General features: G+C 35.9%; 1 protein-coding gene across 3 annotated transcripts in view; it reads left to right on the forward strand.

The window, feature by feature from the left end:
* FCHSD2 (FCH and double SH3 domains 2) overlaps positions 1 to 22279 on the forward strand; it is a 296241-nt gene that overhangs the window by 54416 nt on the left and 219546 nt on the right. For all 3 annotated transcript variants that reach the window (XM_042959277.1, XM_042959278.1, XM_007080887.3), the window contains exon 3: positions 4967 to 5012. In XM_042959277.1, the coding sequence (XP_042815211.1) occupies positions 4967 to 5012 (46 nt within the window). The remainder of the gene's footprint in view (positions 1 to 4966; positions 5013 to 22279) is intronic.

A 22279-nucleotide genomic window follows, 5' to 3' on the forward strand; every position in this document is an offset into this window, starting at 1 on the left:
GACATGATTTGCAAGATCAGGGAGCCCCAGGACCACCCTTAGATTTGATAATTCAATAGAAGGACTCACAGAACTCATTGAAAGTTTACTGAAGTGTGTGTGTGTGTGTGTGTGTGTGTGTGTTTTATAGTGAACGGATATTACCTTATAATCAGCCAAGAGAAGAGGTATATTTGGTCACCATGATATGATTAACTGCCCATGTGGCTGACCTTATTAGTTTCCAGCTTCTTCAGAGGTTGAACTGATAACCATGTGTTAGGAACCCCCCCCCCCACACCACTCTCAATAAATCACATTGCTATCATAGACTATGCATGGCCTAAGGTCCCCAGGTAAACAAAAACACTGTTATCAGACATGACATTCCATAGGTTTAGAGATCATTCCCCAGAAGTCAAGGGCAAAGGCCAGACCTCTCTTGGGGCAAGGTTAATCCTTTACTGCACATTCATATACCCTCCTTGGTTTTTAAAGCTCATGTACACAAAATAGTTAGGTTTTCTGATACAGTCTGTCCAAGGTTGAGAAACTTAACTGGTCCATATGGATATAGATTGTGATCTTGGTTCTACTGAGCTATTTAATTCATACTCATGAAGAGCCTGAAACCTGATTATTTAGTTTCTATCCATTCATTCAGCAAACATTTACTGAATAAACTTCTCTAGCTTTCAGGCACTGTGCTACACATATAAATACAAAACACACTCCTTGCTCTCAGGGAACTCTAGTCAATTCACAATTAAAATACTTGAAGCAGGTGCTTTGTTACAACATGCTGGAGGACCTTAGAGAAAGGGTATCCAAATCACAAGTGGAATTCAGGAAGAGTTTTTAGAGGTTATGCTTAAGCTAAGTTTTGAAGGATGAGGAAGAATTAAGCCAAATAATGGGGGAAGGGAATTCCAAGTAAAAAGGAGTACATTTGCTAGACTATGAGCATGAGCCTACTGGTCCTTTTAAGAACTTTAGCTGGGGTCTGAGATGTGAATGGGGGAGTTTACAGAGATAAAGTCACATACAACCTTAAGGGAATTTAGATTTTTACTCTGGGAGTGATGAGGAGCTTTTTTAGGAATATTAGTAGGAGAGTAGCTTGATCAGATTTGTTTTAGAAAAATTATTTAGAATATTGGATTTTATTAGAGAAATAACTATTACAGGGATTTATTCTTACTTTATATATGTTGTTTATAGCAACATTATTTATAATAGGTAAGATATGAAACAACCCAAATTCATCAGTAGATAAATGAATAAACAAATTGTAGTATATCCATACAATGGAGTATAATAATAATTGTATTTTTACAGTGGAGTGGAATAATAATTCAGTCACAAAAGGTAATGGAGTATTGATACCTTCTACAACTTGGACCTTGGAAACATACTAAGTGAAAGAAGTCAGATACAAAGGGTCATGTATGATTCCTTTTATAGGAAATCTCCAGAATAGGCAAATATGTAATAGAGGCAGAAAAATATATTACTTTTTGCCAGGGATAAAAGGAGGGGGAATGGAGAGAGTGATTACTTAATGAATATGGAGTGTTCTGGAGTAATGAAAAGGTTTTGAAAGTGGGTAGAGGTGGTAGTTGCATACTGTGAACACATGAAATGCTGTTGAACTGAACACTTTATTACTTATTTATGTATTTAATTTTAATTTTTATTTACTTTGTTTTCTTTTATTTATTTATTTTTTTAACTGAACACTTTAAACTGGTTAATTGTGGGGTGCCTGTGTGGCTCATTCGGTTATGATCTCGTGGTTGGTGAGTTGGAGCCCTGCATCGGGCTCTGTGCTGACAGCTTGGAGCCTGGAGCCTGCTTCTGATTCTGTGTCTCCCTCTCTCTCTCTGCCCCTTTCCAGCTCATGCTCGGTCTCTCTTTGTCTCTCAAAAATAAATAAATATTAAAAACATTTTTTAAAATTATTAGTTGTATGTCATATAAATTCCACCTCAAAAATATATACACATCCACATGGTATGAATTCAAATAACACAAACAATGCAGTAAAAGGTCTTCTAACACCAGTTCCTTTCTTCATATGGAGCCATTGTCAAGCCAGTTTCTTGTTAATATTTCAGAGAATTCTATCACAGTGATTTCCTAGGGGACCACAGTAGGCATTTTTCCACATAATAGTTTTTCATTTAAGGGACTACAGCTCTTCCTTGACTTACAGTGGGGTTATGTTTTGATAAACCCATTGAAAGTTGAAAATAATGACATTAAGTCAAAAATGCATTTTGTATACCTAACCTACAAAACATCATAGCTTAGCCTAGCCTACCTTAAACGTGCTCAGAACACTTAGATTAGCATACAGTTGGGCAAAATCATTTAACACAAAGCCCATTTTAGAACAAAGTGTTGACAATCTCATGTCATTTATTGACTACTGTATTGAAAGCGAAAACCAGAATTGTTGTATGGGTATAGAATGGTTGGTTGTTAGTAAGGTGTTTGCCATTGTGATTGCGTGGCTGACTGGGAGCTGGGGCGCACTGATGCTGCCTTGCACAACAGTGGAGAGTTTTGTGCTGGCCCAGGAAAAGATCAAAATTTAAAATTTGAAGTTCGGTTTCTACTGAATGCATATCACTTTTGCACCATTGTAAAGTCAAAAAATTGCAAGTTGAACCATTGCAAGTTGGGGACCATCTGTGTTGTAATGGAGTAGTATTGTAATTATAATACAGCATATATGGGTAAACATTTTCATGTAAAAACATAGTATACAATATATACATTAATCTGTAACTTTTCTGTTTACTTAACATTGCGTCTTCTTGTAAAGTTGATGCAGTAGAATTTACTAAGTAATCCATGTTTTCTCCTTTGAATCAAAATGTCTTCTTTTTCAGTTACTAAATTTTTGTGTATTTAGGTGCATTTCTGACTTCTGTTTCATTATCTTTCTGTTTATTCATGTTCCATTACTAAGCTATCTTAATTATTGCCACCTTATTAAATTAGTTTTTATTATGTGGTGAAGGTAGGTCTTTTTAAATACTCTTTTTCAGAATCTTAATAACCGTTCTTAAGTGTTCATTTTTTCCATGTGAACTTTATAATCAACCTATTTAGGTAAAAGAAAAATGCTTTTGAAATACGGCAAACTTATCTCAACTCTCCAACCTTTGGCAACCACTAATCTACTTTATGTCTCTGTAGGCTTGCCTATTCTGGGACATTCTGTATAAATGAAATCATGTAATATGTGTCCTTTTATGTGGCTTCTTAGCATAGTGTTTTCCAGGTTCATCCATACTGTATCATGTATCAATATTTCATTCCTTTTTTGAATAATATTCTATCATATGATATAGCACATCTTATTTATCTGTTCACCAGTTAATGGACTTTTGGGTTGATTCCACTTTCTGGCTATTATGAATAATGTTGCTATGAACATTTGTTTACAAGTTTTTATATAGACAAGTTTTCTTGGGTATGTACCTAGGAATAGAACTGCTGGGTCAATATGGTAACTCTGTGTTTAACTTTTTGAGGAACTCCTACACTATGATTTTCTAAAGCAGCTGCATCATTTTATATTCTTACCAGCATTGTATGAGAGTTCTAATTTCTCTACGTCTTTGCCATCGCTTGTTCTTGTCCATCTGTTTAATTATAGCATCCATTAATATTTTTAAAGATGTTTATGAGAAACTGATGTTGAATTTTAACAAATGCCTTTTCATCTTCTATGGAGATTATGAGAAGATTTTTTTGTTCTGCTCTCTTGATACTGTGAATTATAACAAATAGGTTTCTAATATTAATGATGTTGATTTTGAATAGTTGTCAACTTGGATTTGTTTTCTTTCTTTAGAACAGAAAATTACTTAGCAGACATGTAATTGTTTCATAACAACTAAAAATCCACCGAGAATTTTAAAATTAATTGATACACACATTCAGAATAAGAGTTCCCATTTTCTTGGAGACTTCACTTGAACATCCTTATTTTAAGACGAGTTACATCTAGGCTTTCAAGCTAAATAAATAAACACTGAATGCTAAATGAATACTACTACTGAATAAATAGTTTAAATGTTTGCTTTCATGTTTTGTGAAATATTAGAAAATACTACCTCCTTCAAAATATGGGTAAGTTTTCAGATTTTTTTTTTTTTTTTTTTTTTTTTTTTTTTTTTTTTTTGAGAGCGAGTGAGCACAGGTGGGGAGAGCCTCACTCCCAGGGCAGAGCCTGATGCAAGGCTCAGTCCCACGACCCTGGGATTACTGACCTGAGCTGAAATCAAGAGTCAGACACTTAACCGACTAAGCCACCGAAGCGCCCCAGTTTTCAGATTTTTTAATGATGAAAGTATAAGCTAGTTCATTTTAGTTTCTTCTGCCTGGGTATTTATGATAGGTGAGAAGATAACATATATACATACATATATATATGTATATATATATATATATTTTTTTTTTAATTTATTTTTGAGAGAGAGAGAGTGGGAGGGAGAGGGCAGGGAGAGGGGGAGAGAGAGAGAGCGAGAGAGAGAGAATCCCAAGTAGGCTCTGCACTGTGAGCGCAGAGCCTCATGTGGGGCTTGAACTCATGAACTGTGAGCCAAAAACCAGAATTGGGTGCTTAACCGACTGAGCCACCCAGGCGCCCCAAGCACTTAATATATTTTAAATAACTAAATTTTACTCTGTCATTTGACATGGGTACTGTTATAGCTATCCCCATTTTGAGTCACAGAGAAGTCAAGTGACTTGACCAAGATCATACGGCTACTAAGTGGTAGAGCCAGAATTTGAATGTAGTTTTTCTGAGTCCAGAGCCTTTTGTCAGCAGTGTTCCTAGAACATAAGATGAATAAAATATTGTCCTTTCCCTGAACACAGTTTTTACCAGGTAGTATCTGAGGATGTGTTGATAAATTTACATAAAATTATTGTTACACTTCTAATGAATTTTTATTTGTGTTTTTAGGACATTCAGTCAGAAGAAGGCTGCTATTGAAAGAGAGTATGCACAGGTAAGCTTGGAAATTGAGGTGACCATTCTAGGTATACCTCTTCTTTGGCTTAAAGGCAGATATACTCATTAGAGAGAAACTTGTTATCCCTGCATCCTGTTTTTCTTCTTATTTCTGACTATCTCACTTTGATTCTCTCTCTACTCCATTTGAATCTCTAGATGAGGAGCTAAGTTGCTCCTTACTACAATGAAGGTTATGAACTTTTGGAGAGAAGATAATATTTATAGCAGTTGTAAGGTATTTACAAATATAAATAATAATGCATATACTTTATAAGTATATATAGGTGACTCTCGAACAACATGGGCTTGAACTATGTCCACCAATATGTGGGGTTTTTTTGGATAAATATATGTACAGTACTGTAAATGTATGTTCTCTTCCTCATAGTTTTCTTAATAACAGTTTCTTTTCTCTAGCTTACTTTATTGTAAAAATACAGTATATAACATAAAATATATGCTAACTGCTTATGTTATCAGTAAGTCTTCTGGTCAATAGTAGCAATTAGTGGTTAAATTTTTAGGGAGTCAAAAGTTATATGGGAATTTTTGACTACATTGGGGGTTGGCATCCCTAATTGCTGTATTGTTCAAGCATCAGCTGTATATTCATTCTCTTACATATCCCATTCTTTGCAGTCTTATGGAAGGTTTATTTTGTTCAGTCAGGCATTTATTTAGGTCCCTATTGACAGAGAATGATGTACTTTGAATGGATGACATAGTTCTATTTCTAGGGAAATTTAAGCATTTCATTCTTTTATTTATTTAAATTTAAAAAAAATGTTTATTTATTTTTGAGAGAGACAGCACATGAATGGGGGAAGGGCAGAGAGAGAGGGAGACACAGAATCTGAAGCAGGCTCCAGGCTCCGAGCTGTCAGCACAGAGCCCGATATAGGGCTTGAACTCATGAACTATGAGATTGTGACCTGACTGAAGTCAGACTCTCAACCGACTGAGCCACCCAGGCACCCCTTTTCATTCTTTTATTTTAATTAGAATCTTATTTGCTCCCAGATAACTAAATGTGCCAAGAAAAAATTATGTTGATATATCATTTTATAGATATGTAAGAAATAATAATTACCTTTCCTTGTACAAAAATAGTATGACATGATTTGGAAATTTTGGCCCTTGTAAGCAATTGCTTTCTTTGTGGAATAGAATTCTAAAATCGATCTCCTCCCACTCCCAAAATTATAAAAGTTGTATGTGAAACAAAATTTTAAAAATACAGGAAAGCATTAGAAGGAAATGCTGTACAGGGTAACTACTTATGGCTGCTGTTGTTATTCTTATAAATAGTGAAATTGGGATATGATTTTTTTTGTGTTTTGTCAGATTTTGATTTTAATTTTTACTCTGATTTCATTGTAGTTAACAAGGTAACTGTGTTTTATTTGATAGTCTTAGATAATTATCTGTTTCTTGAAAACTAGATAGATTCATTAATTCAGTTGTTAGTTATTGAGTGGTTATTAATCAGGTGTTTTACATAATGAATTAGCATCAGTTCTAGAAATTAGTGTTGAACCTTATTCTGTGCTTATATAGGAAGTATTAGTAATGATGGGTAAAATTTATTGAATCCTTGTGCCAGGCACTTTGCTGATTATTTTACATTATGTTATCTGGTTTAATCCTCTCAATAAACCTGTGAAATAGGGACAGTTATCATGCCCTTTACAGATATGTTTCCCCTGGGATCAAAGTATATGATCTGTTCTTAAAATTTATATGAAGTGGAAAATTTTTGTGTGACCTATTCTTCTGTAACATGATTTAAAAGTTTAATAATAAAATAAGTAGGATAGGTTCATGGTTAAAGATATAAGACAGTACATTAAATTGTATGAAAATCAGCAGTCCTTTGTCCCAATTGCAATCACCACCCTCGGAGAAAAGATTAAAGGTAGACAACTGTTTTGGTTTTCCTGGTGATCATTTCCATATCTTTAAATAATGTGCTTATAACTGATTCATGATTTGTCAACTCTAGACATTATTGCTGGATTACTTCTTATAATAAATGAGAAATTAGCTTCCTAAGCCATTCCTTTTTGGCCTACCCTTTCCAATGTAATACAGCACTATTTTAGTGGCTTTGTTATTTTTCTCACTCTAAGTGATATTTTTAGATTTCTATCTTTTGTTCAATTAAGGGCATATATGTGTTTTTATGTGTGTTTGTAAGTGTGTTTATAACATATTTATGATATTTATATATAGATGTATGTACTTTTTGTGTATATATGTATGTATATGGTAAAGTAGAATTGAGTTTAGAGAGCAGTCTAATTTATTCTTGAAAATTTTCTTTAAATGTCTTTTAAGTAAATTTTACCTGGTTTTGTTTATACAGTTCTATATAATAATGTATAAATGGTATATGGCACCTAATAATATATAGTTCAAAATTTCATGTGATAATATTCAGAAATTAAAATGTTTCGGTATCTCTCTGATTGGGACATTTGAGCATTTATGGAGAGTTAGGGTGCTGATTCTTCTTGTTATTTGTCATATTTTCATTTCAGATGATTTTTGTCAGTTCTTACTCTTCAATGTTTTTCCAGTTAATTTTCCAATTCATTTCTTGTGCATATAGACAAAGCTATCTCTACACTCTTTTTTTAGTCGCCTCAACAGTGTTTTTACTTTTTGTCAATAGAAGAGAAACCCCTGAAATGACTGACATTCTGTCTGTGGATTTTGCCAGTTTACACTGATTATGTCAGGCTTATTATTTGCATTTGCTCTCTGAGGACATAACTCTCATTGGTGATAGGGTGTGGTCATAGAGGACAGCTGGACTATTTAAATTATTTCTTTTTCTTTCCTTCTCTGGCTCAGTATAGAGTTGAAATTTGGGGGAGTAGATCTTAAAAATGGAAATGGGGTACTTGGCTACCTTAGTTGTAGAGCATGCAACCCTTGATCTCGGGGTCATGAGTTCAAGCCCCATGTTGCTTAAAGATTTAGAAATTGAAATATTACATATATACAGTAAGATGGATAAATATTCAGTATACTGTTTGATAAATTTTTATGAAGTGAACACAGCCTTGTAACTACTATTCAGATTAAGATGTAGAACATTACCAGGGTCCCAGAAGCAGTTATTACTCCTACCTTCCAGTGGTAACCAGTACACTGATTCTTATCAGAATAATTGTTACTTTGGATTTCTTACTGTTTTTGAATTTAAATTAAATAATATCATGTACTATGTACTCTTCTGATTTCTTTCATTCAGCATTAAGTTTTGAGCTTCATATATGTTGGATATGTAGATTCATATCTGTTAGGTATACCTAGGTGTAGAACTAGGTATATACTGGGTCACCAGGTATATATGTATATTAGCACTTAAGTAGTTATAGCTAGTTTTCCAAAGCGATTGTACCAGTTTACATGCTTAGCAGCAATGTATGAAAGTTTCAGTTGTCCACATCTTTGCCAAGAATTGGTATTGTCTGAAATTAAAAAGTAACATTCTTTTTAATTTTTAATGTTTATTTAATGTCAGCACAGAGCCACAGAGCCGGACGTGGGGCTCAAATTCAAGAACCGCACAGTCATGACCTCAGCCGAAGTCGGATGCTTAACCGACTGAACCACCTAGGCGCCCCAAAAAGTATACATTCTGTTGAATGTATAATAATATCATATTTTCTTTTTAATAAGCCATTTAAAAATTGATGTATAACATGCACACAGAAAAATGTGTAGATCCTAAGTGCACAGCTCCATGAATTTTCGGTGAACACACCCCTATAGCCAGTACCCTGGTCAAGAAACAGAACCTGGATGGCTTAGTCATTTGAGTGTCTTGACTCTTGATTTCAGCTCAGGTCATGATCCTGTCGTGGGATCGAGCCCTGCTTCAGGCTCTGTGTTGGGTGTGGAGGCTGCTTGGGATATTCTCTCTCTCTCTCTCTCTCTCTCTCTCTCTCTCTCACCCTCACCCTTTCCCACACTCACGCATGCTCTCTCTCTCTCAAAAAAAAAAAAAAGAACAGAATATTAACACCACCCCAAAAATCCCTCTTGTGCTCCCCCTTTACTGCCCTCACTCTTACACAAGTATTCACTATACTGTTTTCTTATACAGCCTTATTGAATTATATACCACGTGAAACTATCATCACAATCAAGATAAGAACATGTCTATAGCTACCAAAAGATTATAATGTCTCATTATAATCCTTCCCTTTCACTCACTCTTCAGTAGTCATCTTTCCCCCATTATTACTCAGGCAATCTCTAATCTACTTTCTATCACTATAGATGAGTTTGCATTTTTTAGAAGTTTAATTCCATATAAGTAGAATTATATGTACTCTTTTTTGTTTGGCTTCTTTCATCAGCATAATTATTTACAATTATTGCATAATTATTTCAGTTATGTTGTATCAGTAGGTCATTTCTCTTTTTTGCTGAGTAGTATTGTATGGATTTCCACAATTTGTTTATCCATCACTTCTTTTTTTTTTTTAATTTATTTCTTTTGAGAGAGAGAGAAAAAGAGAGAAAGTGTATGTGTGCGTGGGAGGTACAGAGAAAAAGGGAGAGGGAGAGAGAGTCCCAAGCAGGCTTTGCACCAGCAGCACGGAGCCCCACACAGGGCTTGAACTCAGGAACCATGAGATCATGACCTGAGCCAAAGTCAAGAGTTAGACCCTTAAGCGAATGAGCCACCCGGGTGCCCCTATGCATTCACCTCTTGATGGATATTTGAGTTGTTTCTATTTTTAGATATTAGAAATAAAGCTACTATGAACATTTTTGTGTATGAAATGGTTTCATTTTTCTTTGGTAAATACATTGGAGTATAATGGCTGGGTCTTTCTTAAATAACTGCCAAACTGTTTCCAAAGACATGGTACTATTTTATGTTCCCATCAGCAGTATATGAGAGTTATCAGTTGCTCTGCATCGTCCCCAACACTGCATATAGTCTTTTCAATTTCAGATATTGTAATAGGTTCATAGTGATATTTATTGTAGTTCTAATTTGCATTTACATAACAGTTAATGTTAAGCATCATTTTCATGCATTTATTTGCTATTGGTACATATTTGCAATACATATTGGTACATTTTTGGTGAAGCTTTCAAATCTGCTAATTAAAAAAAAGTTATTTGTTTTCTTATTTAAGAAAACTTTTCATTATGAAAAATTTTCAAGCATATGTGAAAGTAAGAATTAGAACACTGAATTCTTATTAGCTGTAACGCAGCCATAGCTATTACCTACATCACCAAACATTTCATTTATAGCTTCCTGCTTGCTGTCCCTTGCTAGTTACTTTTTAAAAATACTTCTGAGAGGCATAATTTATGTATCATTGAAAATCATCTGTTTGTGGGGCACCTGGGTGGCTCAGTTGGTTGGGTGTCCGGCTCAGGTCATGATCTGGCAGTTTGTGAGTTTGAGCCCTGTGTTGGGCTCTGTGCTGACAGCTTGGAGCCTGGAGCCTGCTTCAGATTCTGTGTCTCCCCGTCTGTCTGTACACCCCCCAAAATGCCCGCGTGCTCTCTTGAAAATAAACAAACATTAAAAAGAAAATCATCCATTTGTAATTAAATGTTTTTTTTGCAAATTTATAGATTTATGCAATCATGAGCACAGTTCAGTTTTAGAATATTTCTGTGAATCCAAGTTTTCTGTACTTGTTTGTAGTCAATCTCTGTTGCCCAAGGCAACCGTCAGCTTTATGGCTCTATAAATTTGCCTTTTCTGGACATTTCAGAAAAATATACTCCTACAAAATACAGTCTTGTCTGGCTTTCGCTTAGGAAATTTTTTTTTCCAAATGTTTTTGAAGTTCATACATGTTTTATCATGTATCAGTAACTCATTCCTTTTACTGGTGAATAATATTCCATGGTAGGGATACACACACACACACACACACACACACACACACAACATTTGTTTATCCATTCACTAATTGGTAGGTACTCGGATTGTTTCTAGTTTGGGCTATTATGTATAATGCTGCTATAGACATTCACATAGTAATCTTTAATTGGACCTATGTTTTCATATTCTTGGGTGTATACCTAGAACTGGAATTGCCAGGTCATTTTGGTAAGTTTATTTTTAACTTTTTAAAGAAATAGTCAAACTGTTTTCTGTATTGGCTGTATAATTTGCACTACCATCAGCAGTGTATGAAGGTTCTAATTCATCCATGTTCTTGCCAATACTTCTCATTGTCTTTCTTTTTAAAGTTTGTTTATTTTGAGAGAGAGAGAGAGATAATGAGAAGGGGAGGGGCAGAAAGAGGGAGAGAGAGAACCCCAAGCAGGCTCCATACCATCAGTGCAGAGCTTATCTCGGGGCTCAATCTTGCAAACTGTGAGATCATGACCTGAGCTGAAATCAAGTGTCCGATGCTTAAATGACTGAGCCACCCAAGCACCCATCTTTCTGATTATAGCCATTATCATGGCTGTGATCATTTTGCCACTGTGAACTGTGAACATTCTTGTATGTGTCTTTTGGTGACTGAATGTAGTCTATTGGGTATATAACTAATGAGTGGATTTGCTGTGTCATATGTATTTAACTTTGGAAGATTTTTTGAAATGCTTTTCTAAAGTGATTATTGTTATTTACACTTCTACCAGTTGTGAATGAGAGCTGTAGTTGATTTAAAACTTTGCTTTTGGGGGCATCTGACTCTAGATTTTGGCTCAGGTCATGATCTTGGGGTTCTTGGGTTCAAGCCCCAAGTGCTTGGGATTCTTTCTCTCTTTGTCTCTCTGTTCTTCCCCTGTGCTCGCTCATGTATGCTGACTGCAGTTGTGACATGTTGTCAATGGTTAGATATGCCCTGATTTCAGAGATCTTAAAATGCTTAAAAAAATATGTATCTTTTTTTATTTAAAATTTTTTTTAAATGTTTGTTTAGTTTTTGAGAGAGAGAGACAGAGTGCGAGCAGAAGAGGGGCAAAGAGAGAAGGAGACACAGAATCCAAAGCAGGCTCCAGGCTCTGAGCTATCAGCACACACAGCCTGATGCGGGGCTGAAACTCATAAACCGCGACATCATGACCTGAGCCAAAGTCGGATGCTTAACTAACTGAGCCACCCAGGCGCCCCTAAAAAAATACGTATCTTAAAAAAATTTTTTTAAATGTTAATTCGTTTTTGAGAGAGAGAGAGAGAGAGAGACTGAGCACAAGCAAGGGAGGGGAGAGAGAGGGAGACACAGAATCTGAAGTGGGCTCCAGGCTCTGAGCTGTCAGGATAGAACTTGACGCAGGGCTCAAACCCACAAACTGCGAGATCATGACCTGAGCTGAAGTTGGATGCTTAACCATCTGAACCACTCAGGTGCCCCTAAAAAATATGTATCTTAATAGAATTGATTAGTTATCTTCTTTTTTTATTCAGGCTATGTAGAGATTTCATTGTTTGAAGAAAAGTTGAAATGGTGGGGGGGACATTAAGAAAGGATGCTCCTACTGGCTTTTTTCTTTTATCGCCTGAGGAATATGTTGCAAAATAAAATATTCATAACATTATATATATATATATATATATATATATAATATTCATATTGGACTTTTGTCTTGATTTGGGGGGGCTGTATGGGAGTAGATATCTAAATACTTTATTTGTATGTATTGTTATAGCCACTGGCTACATATTTTTCAATTTATGGACAAGAAATGGGACACTAATTCAAAGGAAGAAATTTTCTATCTGAAATAAATCAAATTAATGAACTGGGAAAATTACTTCCCTGACTTTTTTTTCTTCCTTCATTTTTGAAAGGAAAATGATGACCATTCTCCCTTCCATTCTTTTCAGGCTACACAGATATGCTAATGAGTATGAAACTGCTTCTCAGTCTATGTGTACCTGTATAAGATGGTCTTTATTGTTTTACTGTCTTAGATAGTTTTCCTAATCTCTGTGAATTGTTGTAATCTAGCTTTGTTAAATAATGGATTTCCGTAGTAGAAAGAGGGTGATGAATTAAATTTGTGGGCCTTTGCACATGTAGTATTAGATATCCCAAGTCCTACGTCTCTGGGAAATAGTATGAGATAAAGTAATGGGAGGATCTTCTTGACTTTGGGAAGCATTGTAAAAATTCTCCCACTATGAGAACATCTACTGTTTCATTAAAACAACTACTTAACTATTTTATTATGCCAGAATTTTTAAACAACTATCTCTTGAAGTCTTAAAAATTTTTTTAAAGTCTTTAAAAATACAACAGTAATTCAGATTTTATAATATAAATCCATGCAGTAGGGTTGACTTTATTGAAATTTGCTTTATAACCCAAGTTATCTAAAATGTGTTTCTAACAAGAATCAGTTAACAGTTACTACTTTAAGCCATAAGAGATTTACAAAAATTTCCATTGTGTTAACTGATTTTAGATTTTGGAATTTTTTTACTGAATTGAATAGAAATATCATGAAGATATTTTCCTTTAATCTTTTGTTTGGAGAAACTGCAAATCTACAGAAATGTTGAAAGAATTATATACTGAAGAATAATGTTAATTGCCTCTCTATATTTTTAAGTTTATTTATTTATTTTGAGAGAGACAGAGACAGCATGAGTGGGGGAGGAACAGTGGGAGAGGGAGACCAAGAATCTCAAGCAGGTTCCACACTGTCAGCACAGAGCCTGATGCAGGGGTCCAAGTCACAAAACCATGAGATCATGACCTGAGTTGAAACTAAGAGCCAGACCTTTAACTGACTGAGCCACCCAGGCATCTCTAATTGCCTCTGTATTAACCTAGTTACTAACATTTTGCTATATTAATGTCAGTACACATTTTTTTTTCTAAGCTGGATTGAGAGTAAGTTTCAGTCATCATCCTTCTCTTCTACATATTTCACTTTGCATCTTCTGAGAACAAGACCATTTTTCAAAATATAATGTCATCATCACATCAAAGATAATGAATAATAATTCTGTAATATCAAATATGTAGTTTATATTCAGATTTCCTCATTTATTCTCGAAATGTCAAAAGCAGTTTTCCCAAGATCCAATTAAGGTTTGCACATTGCATTTGGTAGATAATGTTTCTTGATTTTATTTAGAATATTTCCTCCACTTTTTTTGTTTTTCATAACATTAACTCTTTGATAAGTCTGGTCATTTGTATTATAAAATGCTTTTTTGTATTTGGAATTTTTTATATTTGGGATTTTTTGTTTCTTTCCTTCATGATTAGCTTTACATTAAATATGAGCAGAAATACTATGTAGGTGATGTTGGGCCTAATTAGATTTTATAGTTTCTCTTAGTGACTTGGATAGATTAGAATGCAACATCACTAATACTACAATTTTTCAAGCCTGCTTGAATCTATAATAACGATGATAGGTTTTTGTCTTTTATTTTCAAAATTGTCTCAAACTATGTATTTTTTTTTTTTTTTTTTGCTATATTACATATTTCTGGTGCTCTAAGAAATGAAGTTTTGTTATGTTAAAGTTTTGGCAAGGCATAATTGGAGAAAAATCAAACATTTGAGAATTTAATTTTAACTTTTACATTTCAGATTAAGCACTAATGTAAAAGCCAATATATGTTCTTAACCATTACATGTAGATGCATTTAAAAATCAACTGAGGGGTGCCTCAGTCAGTTGAGTTAATCCGACTCTTGATTTGGCTTGGGTCATGATCCCAGGGTCGTGGTATTGAGCTCTGCTCTGCATCTGGCTCTGCTCTGAGTGTGGAGCCTGCTTAAGATCCTCTCTCTCCCTTTTCCTCTATCCCTCTCCCTTGATCACATGTGCACATGCTGTCTCTCTCTCAAAAATAAATAAACATCTAAAATAAAATTAAAAAACAAAATTTAAAAATCAACTGAAAATTATAATTTGCCCTTATTGTGGGAATTTCCTTTAGAGTCTGGTACTTGTTAAATTGAAAGTATGTAAAACATCTTTGTTACCAATTGTCTAATGATAATTTTGGTAATGACACTGTTACAGCCTTCCTTTTCAGAAAATTCCATAGTTTTCCTATTATTTGTTGTTGGTACATGACCTATATGGTCAAGACTACCACAAAAAGAAATGGAATTGCAATTTATATAAGCACTTTTATTTTCTTTATGTATTTATGTATTTATTTTAATTTTTTAATTTAATTTATTTTAAAAAATTTTTAGTGTTTATTTTATTTTTGAGAGAGAGAGAGAGACAGAGTGCAAGCAGGGGAGGGACAGAGAGAGACGGAGACACAGGATCCAAAGCAGGCTCCAGGCTTCCAGCTGTCAGCACAGAGCTCGGCACAGGAGCTTGAAGTCAGGAACTGTGAGAGCATGACCTGAGCTGAAATTGGCTCTTAACTGACTGAGCCACCCAGGTGCCCCTTTAATTTTTTTTTGAGAGAGAGCACACATGTGCATATGAGAGAATGCAAGCAGGGGAGGGGTAGAAGGAGAGAGAGAATCTTAAGCAGGCTCCTCCACCAGCACAGAGCCCCATGTCACTATCTCCATCTTAGCATGAGATCATGACCTGAGCTGAAATCAAGAGCTTAATCGACTGAGCCACACAGGTACCCTTATTTGAGCACTTTCAATCTCCTCTATCAGTTTCAATGTTAAAACAGCCTTTAAAAGTATGGTGGTCGTGTTTTGGTTCCTTTTTAATATTTTAGTCTGGTGGTTTGCCTCTGTCAGGAGCTCAATCTTGTGAATGTTGTTATTTCTTTAGTTAGATATTAAGAGAATCTATGTACTAGAAGGGTTCACTACATTTAATTTTTTTATAAAGTACTGTTTTTAAATTAGAAGTTTTTTAAAAGATATACCAGTTTCTATGTGTTGAGAAATATTTATCAAACACTCTTCTAGGTACTGTGACACTACCCAAAAAAGTCCTAAAGCTTAGAGAGCTTACGTTCTATCGGTGTGTTGTCTTCCAATTAAATATATTAATTTCTTTTCCTTCAAAGGCACTGATATGGCATTATAACCAATTGTAAAAGAATGCCCTCTATAGAATTATATTACTAGTTGCATAATATTGTCATCCTCTGTGCAAAGGATTGATTGGCCAAAAGGGTTGAATATTATTTGTGAAATATAGAGAGCATACAGATAAGCCACCCCAATAGAGAAATATTATAAAGGAAAATAATTCAGATGGATTGATCATATGACAGCAATTTGAAAAACGTACCTTAAACATATGCACAGTAAACCTGTAATACATTTTTAGGGGGATGTTAGAAGAAGGAAAGACAATCATATTGCATAACCTTACTTACACCTAAAGGGATTTGAGCAATAAACTTTTTCAAGTTTCTTGGTACTTTCAGTTTCCTACAAGAGTATTAATGCTTTATTTTTAAGCCTGGTTTGTGAAATTCACTTTGTAATTCTCCAGAAATAACAGATGTGTTGCATATCTATTTATCCAAACAGAAGAAATGAATCTCTGAAAACACAGAAGCCATGTAAGAGTCACTAAACAACCTTAAATATTAGGGTAAAATCAAGTCTGGCTTTTGACTGCATTTAACTTACCACTTGAGGTGTTGGTAAAATCATTTGCAGTATTCAAACTGAAAATGCTAAAGGCAAGTTCTGTGTATTAATTTATTTCCTGTAGTCTTTGGCAGAATGCTGCTAGTGAAAGAAGGATACAAAAGGTTACTGTGGCTAGAGAGAAGGAGCAGGAAAAGATTGTGGACTTTAAGGGCGGTTCCTTGCCTGAGGACAAACAGAACAAATATGGACACCCTGTCAAATAGCCTGTGGTGACACACTGTTGCGCCTAAAGTTTTTGCTATTTTTATTCTTTTGAGAAAGAAGTTTATGAAGAGTTGGGCATACTACCCAAGAAGTTAGTGTTATGTGTATGTGGTGGGATTCTTTTTTGGTAAATTTCATCAGCATAGAAATTTAAAATGTAACTTAATTTAGCCTTGTGCAGTTAGCTTTCTGGCCATTGCTGTTACAGAAGATTGGCAAAATTGTTTGAAATGGTGGACTATATACTTGGAGCTTTTTGTTCTACCAGTCTCTTCCCGTAGAACAATGAGGATAACTATCTGGAGAGAAGATTGAGGATTATTTTCTGTGTTTATGTTGATTCTTAATTTTATTTATTTATTTTTAAATTTCTTAATGTTTATTTTTGAGAGAGAGAGACAGACAGACAGAGATAGGAGCCTGAGCGGGGGGAGAAGCAGAGAGAGGGAGACACAGAATCCAAAGCAGGCTCCAGGTTCTGAGCTGTCAGCACAGAGCCTGACTGTGGGGCTCAAACTTATAAGCCTTTGAGCTGTGAGATCATGACCTGAGTTGAAGTTGGATGTTAACCGACTGAGCCACCCAGGTGCCCTGTCTGCTCTAATCTTTATTATTTTCTTCCCTCTGCTAGCTTTGGGTTTAGTTTGTTCTTTTTTTTCTGTTCCTTATATTCCCCCCCGCCCACCAGGGCTACTGGCTGCTTGGTTTATTTTCCACTTGGTGCAAGGCACATGGTTACAGGGTGTTGGGAAGGCTTGCCTGTGGCTTGGGTAGTAAAAAGTGGCATTTTCTCAACTTCCTTTTTGGTGTTTTGTTATTTTGATGTAAAAGAACCCAAGTACTTCTGCCACAGCCCAGCTAGTCTAGGAGGGGAGGGGAGGGGAGGGAAAAGAGGGAAGGGAGGGGCTCTGATGAGCCTAGAGCCTCCTGAAGCCTGACAGGGGCCCCTCAGGACTGGGGCCCAGTGTTGGCTTTGCCAGGCTGCTTCCTCATGGCTTCCAGAGCCAGGTCTCAGGTGATCGAGCTGCCGAAGTCCTGGGGAGATTCCCAACGCTCTGGGGACTCCAACACTGTATCCATGAATGGGAGAGTGGACTTCCTGAAAAAGAAGCTTGCCCACCAGTGACCTCGGTCGGCCTTGGGGAGACGCCAGTAATAGTCGTGGGTGGCCAAAAGTGAGCTGCTGGAGGAGATGACTGCCATGCTGTTGCTTGTGGGCCTGTGGAAACCTCTGTGGTGACCCCTTGCAGGCCTCGTTGTGCAATAACGGGTGGGAGGGACAGGGACACTGGGCCACGGAGCCCTTTTGCAGAGGAGACCCCCCAAGGCTGCTCCACGACCAAAGTGCATGCGGAGTCTCTGTTCCTTATGTTCTAAAGTTAGGTTGTTGATCTGAGATCTTTCTTGTATTTTAATATGTGCATTTATAGCTATAGGGGTGGCTGGGTGGCTCAGTTGGTTAAGCAGCCAACTTTGGTTCAGGTTGAGCTCACAGCCTGAGGGCTCATGGGTTCGAGCCCTGCATCAGGCTCTGTGCTGTTAGCACAGAGCCTGGAGCCTGCTCTCAATTCTGTGTCTCCCTCTCTCTCTGCCCCTCCCCTGCTTGTGCTTTGTCTGTCTCTCTCTCTCTTAAAAATAAATAAACATTAAAAACAAATTAAAAAACATTTTCCCTTTGGCACCGCTTTTGCTGTGTCCTGTAATTTTTAGTATGTTGTGTTTTTCATTTTCATTATTCTCTAGATAGTTTCTAGTTTGCCTTACGATTTCTTCTTTGAGCTAGTGGTTGTTTAAAAATGTGTTATTTCGGGTGCCAGGGTGGCTCAGTTGGTTAAGCATCTGACTCTTGATTTCGGCCCAGATGATGATCTCACAGTTGTAAGATTGAGCCCTGTATGGAGTTCCGTCCTGGGCATGGAGCCTGTTTAAGATTCTCTCTCCCTCTCTCTTTGCCCTGTCCCCTGCTTGCTCTTTCTCTCTCTCTCAAAAAGTGCATGTTTCATTTACACAATTTTGTGAATTTTTCAGTTTTATTTTTTTTATTGATTTCTAACCTTTTCCCATTGTTGACAGGGAAGATACTTTGTATATCTATCTTTTAAAAACTATTGAGACTTCAATTTGTGGTGGCCTCTAATGTATGGTTTTTCTTGGAAAGTGTCCTATGTGTGCTTGGGAATAATGTGTGTTCTGTTGTTATTGGGTACAGTGTTCTGTTTATATTTGTTAGGTCTAGTTAATTTTGTTGTTGTTTAAGTTTTCTCTATTTCCTAACATTCTATCTGGTTGTTCTGTTTATTTTTGTGAGTGAGATTTTGAAGTCTTTATTAATTTGGAGTATCTAATTCTCCTTTTAGTTCTATCAGTTATTGCTTCATATATTTTGATGATCTTTCATTAGGTACATGAACATTTATAATTAATAAGTATTCTCATTGTATTGAAACTTTTATTAATGTATAATGTTCTCTTTGTCTCATGACCTTTATTTATTTTTATTTTTTTGAGTTTATTTATTTTTGAGATAGAGGAGGGGCGGGGGGCAGAGAGAGACAGAGAGAGAGTCCCAAGCAGACTCCGCACTGTCAGCACAGAGCTCAGTGCAGGGCTGGAAACCATGAACTGTGAGATCATGACCAGAGCAGAAATTGAATTGGACGCTTAGCCAGCCGAGCCACCCAGGCATGCCTCATGACCTTTCTTGACTTAAAATGTATTTTGTCTGATATTAGTGTAGCTCTCTTTTGGTTGCTATATGCATGCAATATCTTCTTTTTACTTTACTTCAACCTGTTTATGTCTTTGGATTTCAAGTGAGTCTTGTGTAGACAGCATATAGTTGGATCATGTATTTTTACCCATGCCAATCTGTTTTTTTATTGGAGTGTTTAATCCATTTATTAAAGTAATTACTGATAAGGACTTAATTATGTCATTGTGCTCTTTGTTTACTGTGTGCCTTATAACTTTTTCATTCCTTATTTTCTGAATTACTATCTTTTGTGTTTATTTCATTTTTTTGTAGTGAAATGTTTAAATTACTTTCTCATTTCCTTTTATCTATATTCTATAGCTATTGTGTTTGTAATTAGCAAGGGAATTACATTTAGCATCCTAAAGTTATGACACTCCTACTTGAATTTATACCAGCTTAACTTCAGTAATAGAAAAGCTGCTCTTTTAAGGCACCATTCCCACCCTTTTCACTTGCTAATATCCCATAATTACATTTTAATACATTGTATGCCCCAAAATATAAACAAGTAATTTTCAAAATGTATTTAGTCTCTTAAATTATGTAGAAAACAGGATTTGAGTTACAAATCAAAGTTACACTAATACTTGCTTTTATGCTGATAATTTTTTTCTTTAAATGTATCAGTCATGTAAATCATATACAAAACAAAAAGTATAGTTACAAATCATTGTTACAATAATACTGTATTTTGTAATTGTCCATATATATATACCTTTAGTGAGATCTTTATTTCTTCATACAGCTTCAAGCTACTATCTGGTGTCCCTTCCTTCCACCCTGCAGGACTCCCTGGTGCATTTCCTGCAAGGCAGGTCTAGTGCTCACAAACTGTCTCAACTTTTGTTTACTTGAGAATGTCTTTAATTTCTCCCTCATTTTGAGGGACAGTTTTGCCAGATACAGAATTCTTAGTTGACAGGTTTTTTCTTTTAGCACTTTGAATATATAGAACCACTGTCTTCTGGCCTTCAGAGTTTTTGATGAGAAGTCTGTTAGCATTCTTTCTTTTTCATTCATTCATTCATTCATTCATTCATTTTTAAACTATTATTATTATTTTTTATTTTAGAGAGCAGGAGTCAGGGAGAAGGGCAGAGGTAGAGAGAGAGATTCTCAAGCAGGCTCCACACACAGCCCAGAGCCTGATGCAGAGCTTGATCCCATGACCCTGGGATCATGACTTGAGCCGAAATCAAGAGTCAGATGCCCAACCAACTGAGCCACCCAAGTGCCCCTACAGAATTTCTCTCTTTGTTTTTTGACAGTTTAATTATAATATGTCTCAGTGTGGGTCTCTTTGAGACGTATCCTACTTGGAATTCATTGAACTTCTTGGATATTTATATGTCATTCATCAAATATGGGAGGTTTTCAGGCATTCTTCAAATCTCTGTCCCATTCTCTCTTCTCCTTCTGGGACTCACATGATGCATATATTAGTCTGCTTGATGGTGTCACACAGGTTGCATAGGCTTTATTTACTTTTTTCCCAATCTTTCTCTTCCTCAGACTTGATAATTTCTATTGTCCTATTTTTGAGTTCACTGATGTTTCTTCTGCCTGCCCAAATTTGCCATTGAATCCCTCTACTGAAATTTTCATTTCAGTTGTATACTTTTCAGCTCCAGAATTTGTTTTTGGTTTCTTTTTAGGTTTTTTATTTCTTTATTGATATTTCCATTTTGTTCACACATTGTTTTAATTTCTCCATACTTTAGTTCTTTGAGCATTTGTAAGTCCCTTGTTTTAAAGACTTAGTCTAGTTTATACACTATAAGTTCTTTTTTTGGGAATAGCTTCTGTTGATTTAATTTTTTTCTATGAACAAGCCTTACTTTCTTTGTATGCCCTGTGATTTTTTTGTTGAACATGAGACATTTTAGTCTAATAATGTAACTCTGGACCTCTCCCCCTTACTCAAGGTTTAGTTTTTGTTTTTTTGATTGTCGTAGGCTCTCTCTGTGCTGAGAATCGGCCTGAGGGGTAAACTTAAGGTCTTACCAAGTTTTTTTCCTGAGGCTTTCCCTGTCCATACATGGTCACTTTCTAATTTTCCTGCATATGCATATTCTAGTCATGATCTAGTCATTCATTTGAATGTTCTAGTCGTTAAGGTCTAGCTTCTGAAAGGGAAAAAAAGCCAAAAAAAAAAAAAAAATGAAGGTGAGGAAAAGGGTGCTACTTCCTTAAATTTCCTGTAAATCATTTAGAGGGGCTTGCAACACTTGGGAGAGGTACAACAAAATGGCTGCCTTCCTCTTTGTCTCTACCTCTGTGATCAGAAGCAGCAGTTAGCAATCTAACAGATTTCCAATATTTGGAGGCGAGGGTCCTTTTTGCCCGCCTTGGTTTCCACAAGCTCTGTGCGAGCTTCTCCAGGAACATGTACACAGCTGTTTGCCATGTGTCTGGAGGATGAATAGCTGCTAATCTGCTAAGAGCTGAAATTGACTGAAATTGGCCAGAATTTACTCTTCCAAATCTTCCCCTGGAAGTTACAAGCCTTCAGCCTCTCCAGAGTTCCAAAATAGTTACAGCAGACAGATTCTGCCGCAATAGTTATCCTCTAGGTGGGGAGACAGATTCCTGGGGCTTCCTACTCCACCATCTTCCCAGAATCCTCTGCCTGTTGCCTTCTTTTTAACCAAGAGTCTAGTGTGTTTCTGACTTTAACTCTGATTACAAATTTGTGTTTTTGATCTAGGGAGATAGTTATTTCATTTAATGTCTCTTTTTGTCT

This window comes from Panthera tigris, chromosome D1 (genome assembly GCF_018350195.1).
Source record: "Panthera tigris isolate Pti1 chromosome D1, P.tigris_Pti1_mat1.1, whole genome shotgun sequence".
In the NCBI taxonomy this organism is placed as follows: Eukaryota; Metazoa; Chordata; class Mammalia; order Carnivora; family Felidae; genus Panthera; species Panthera tigris.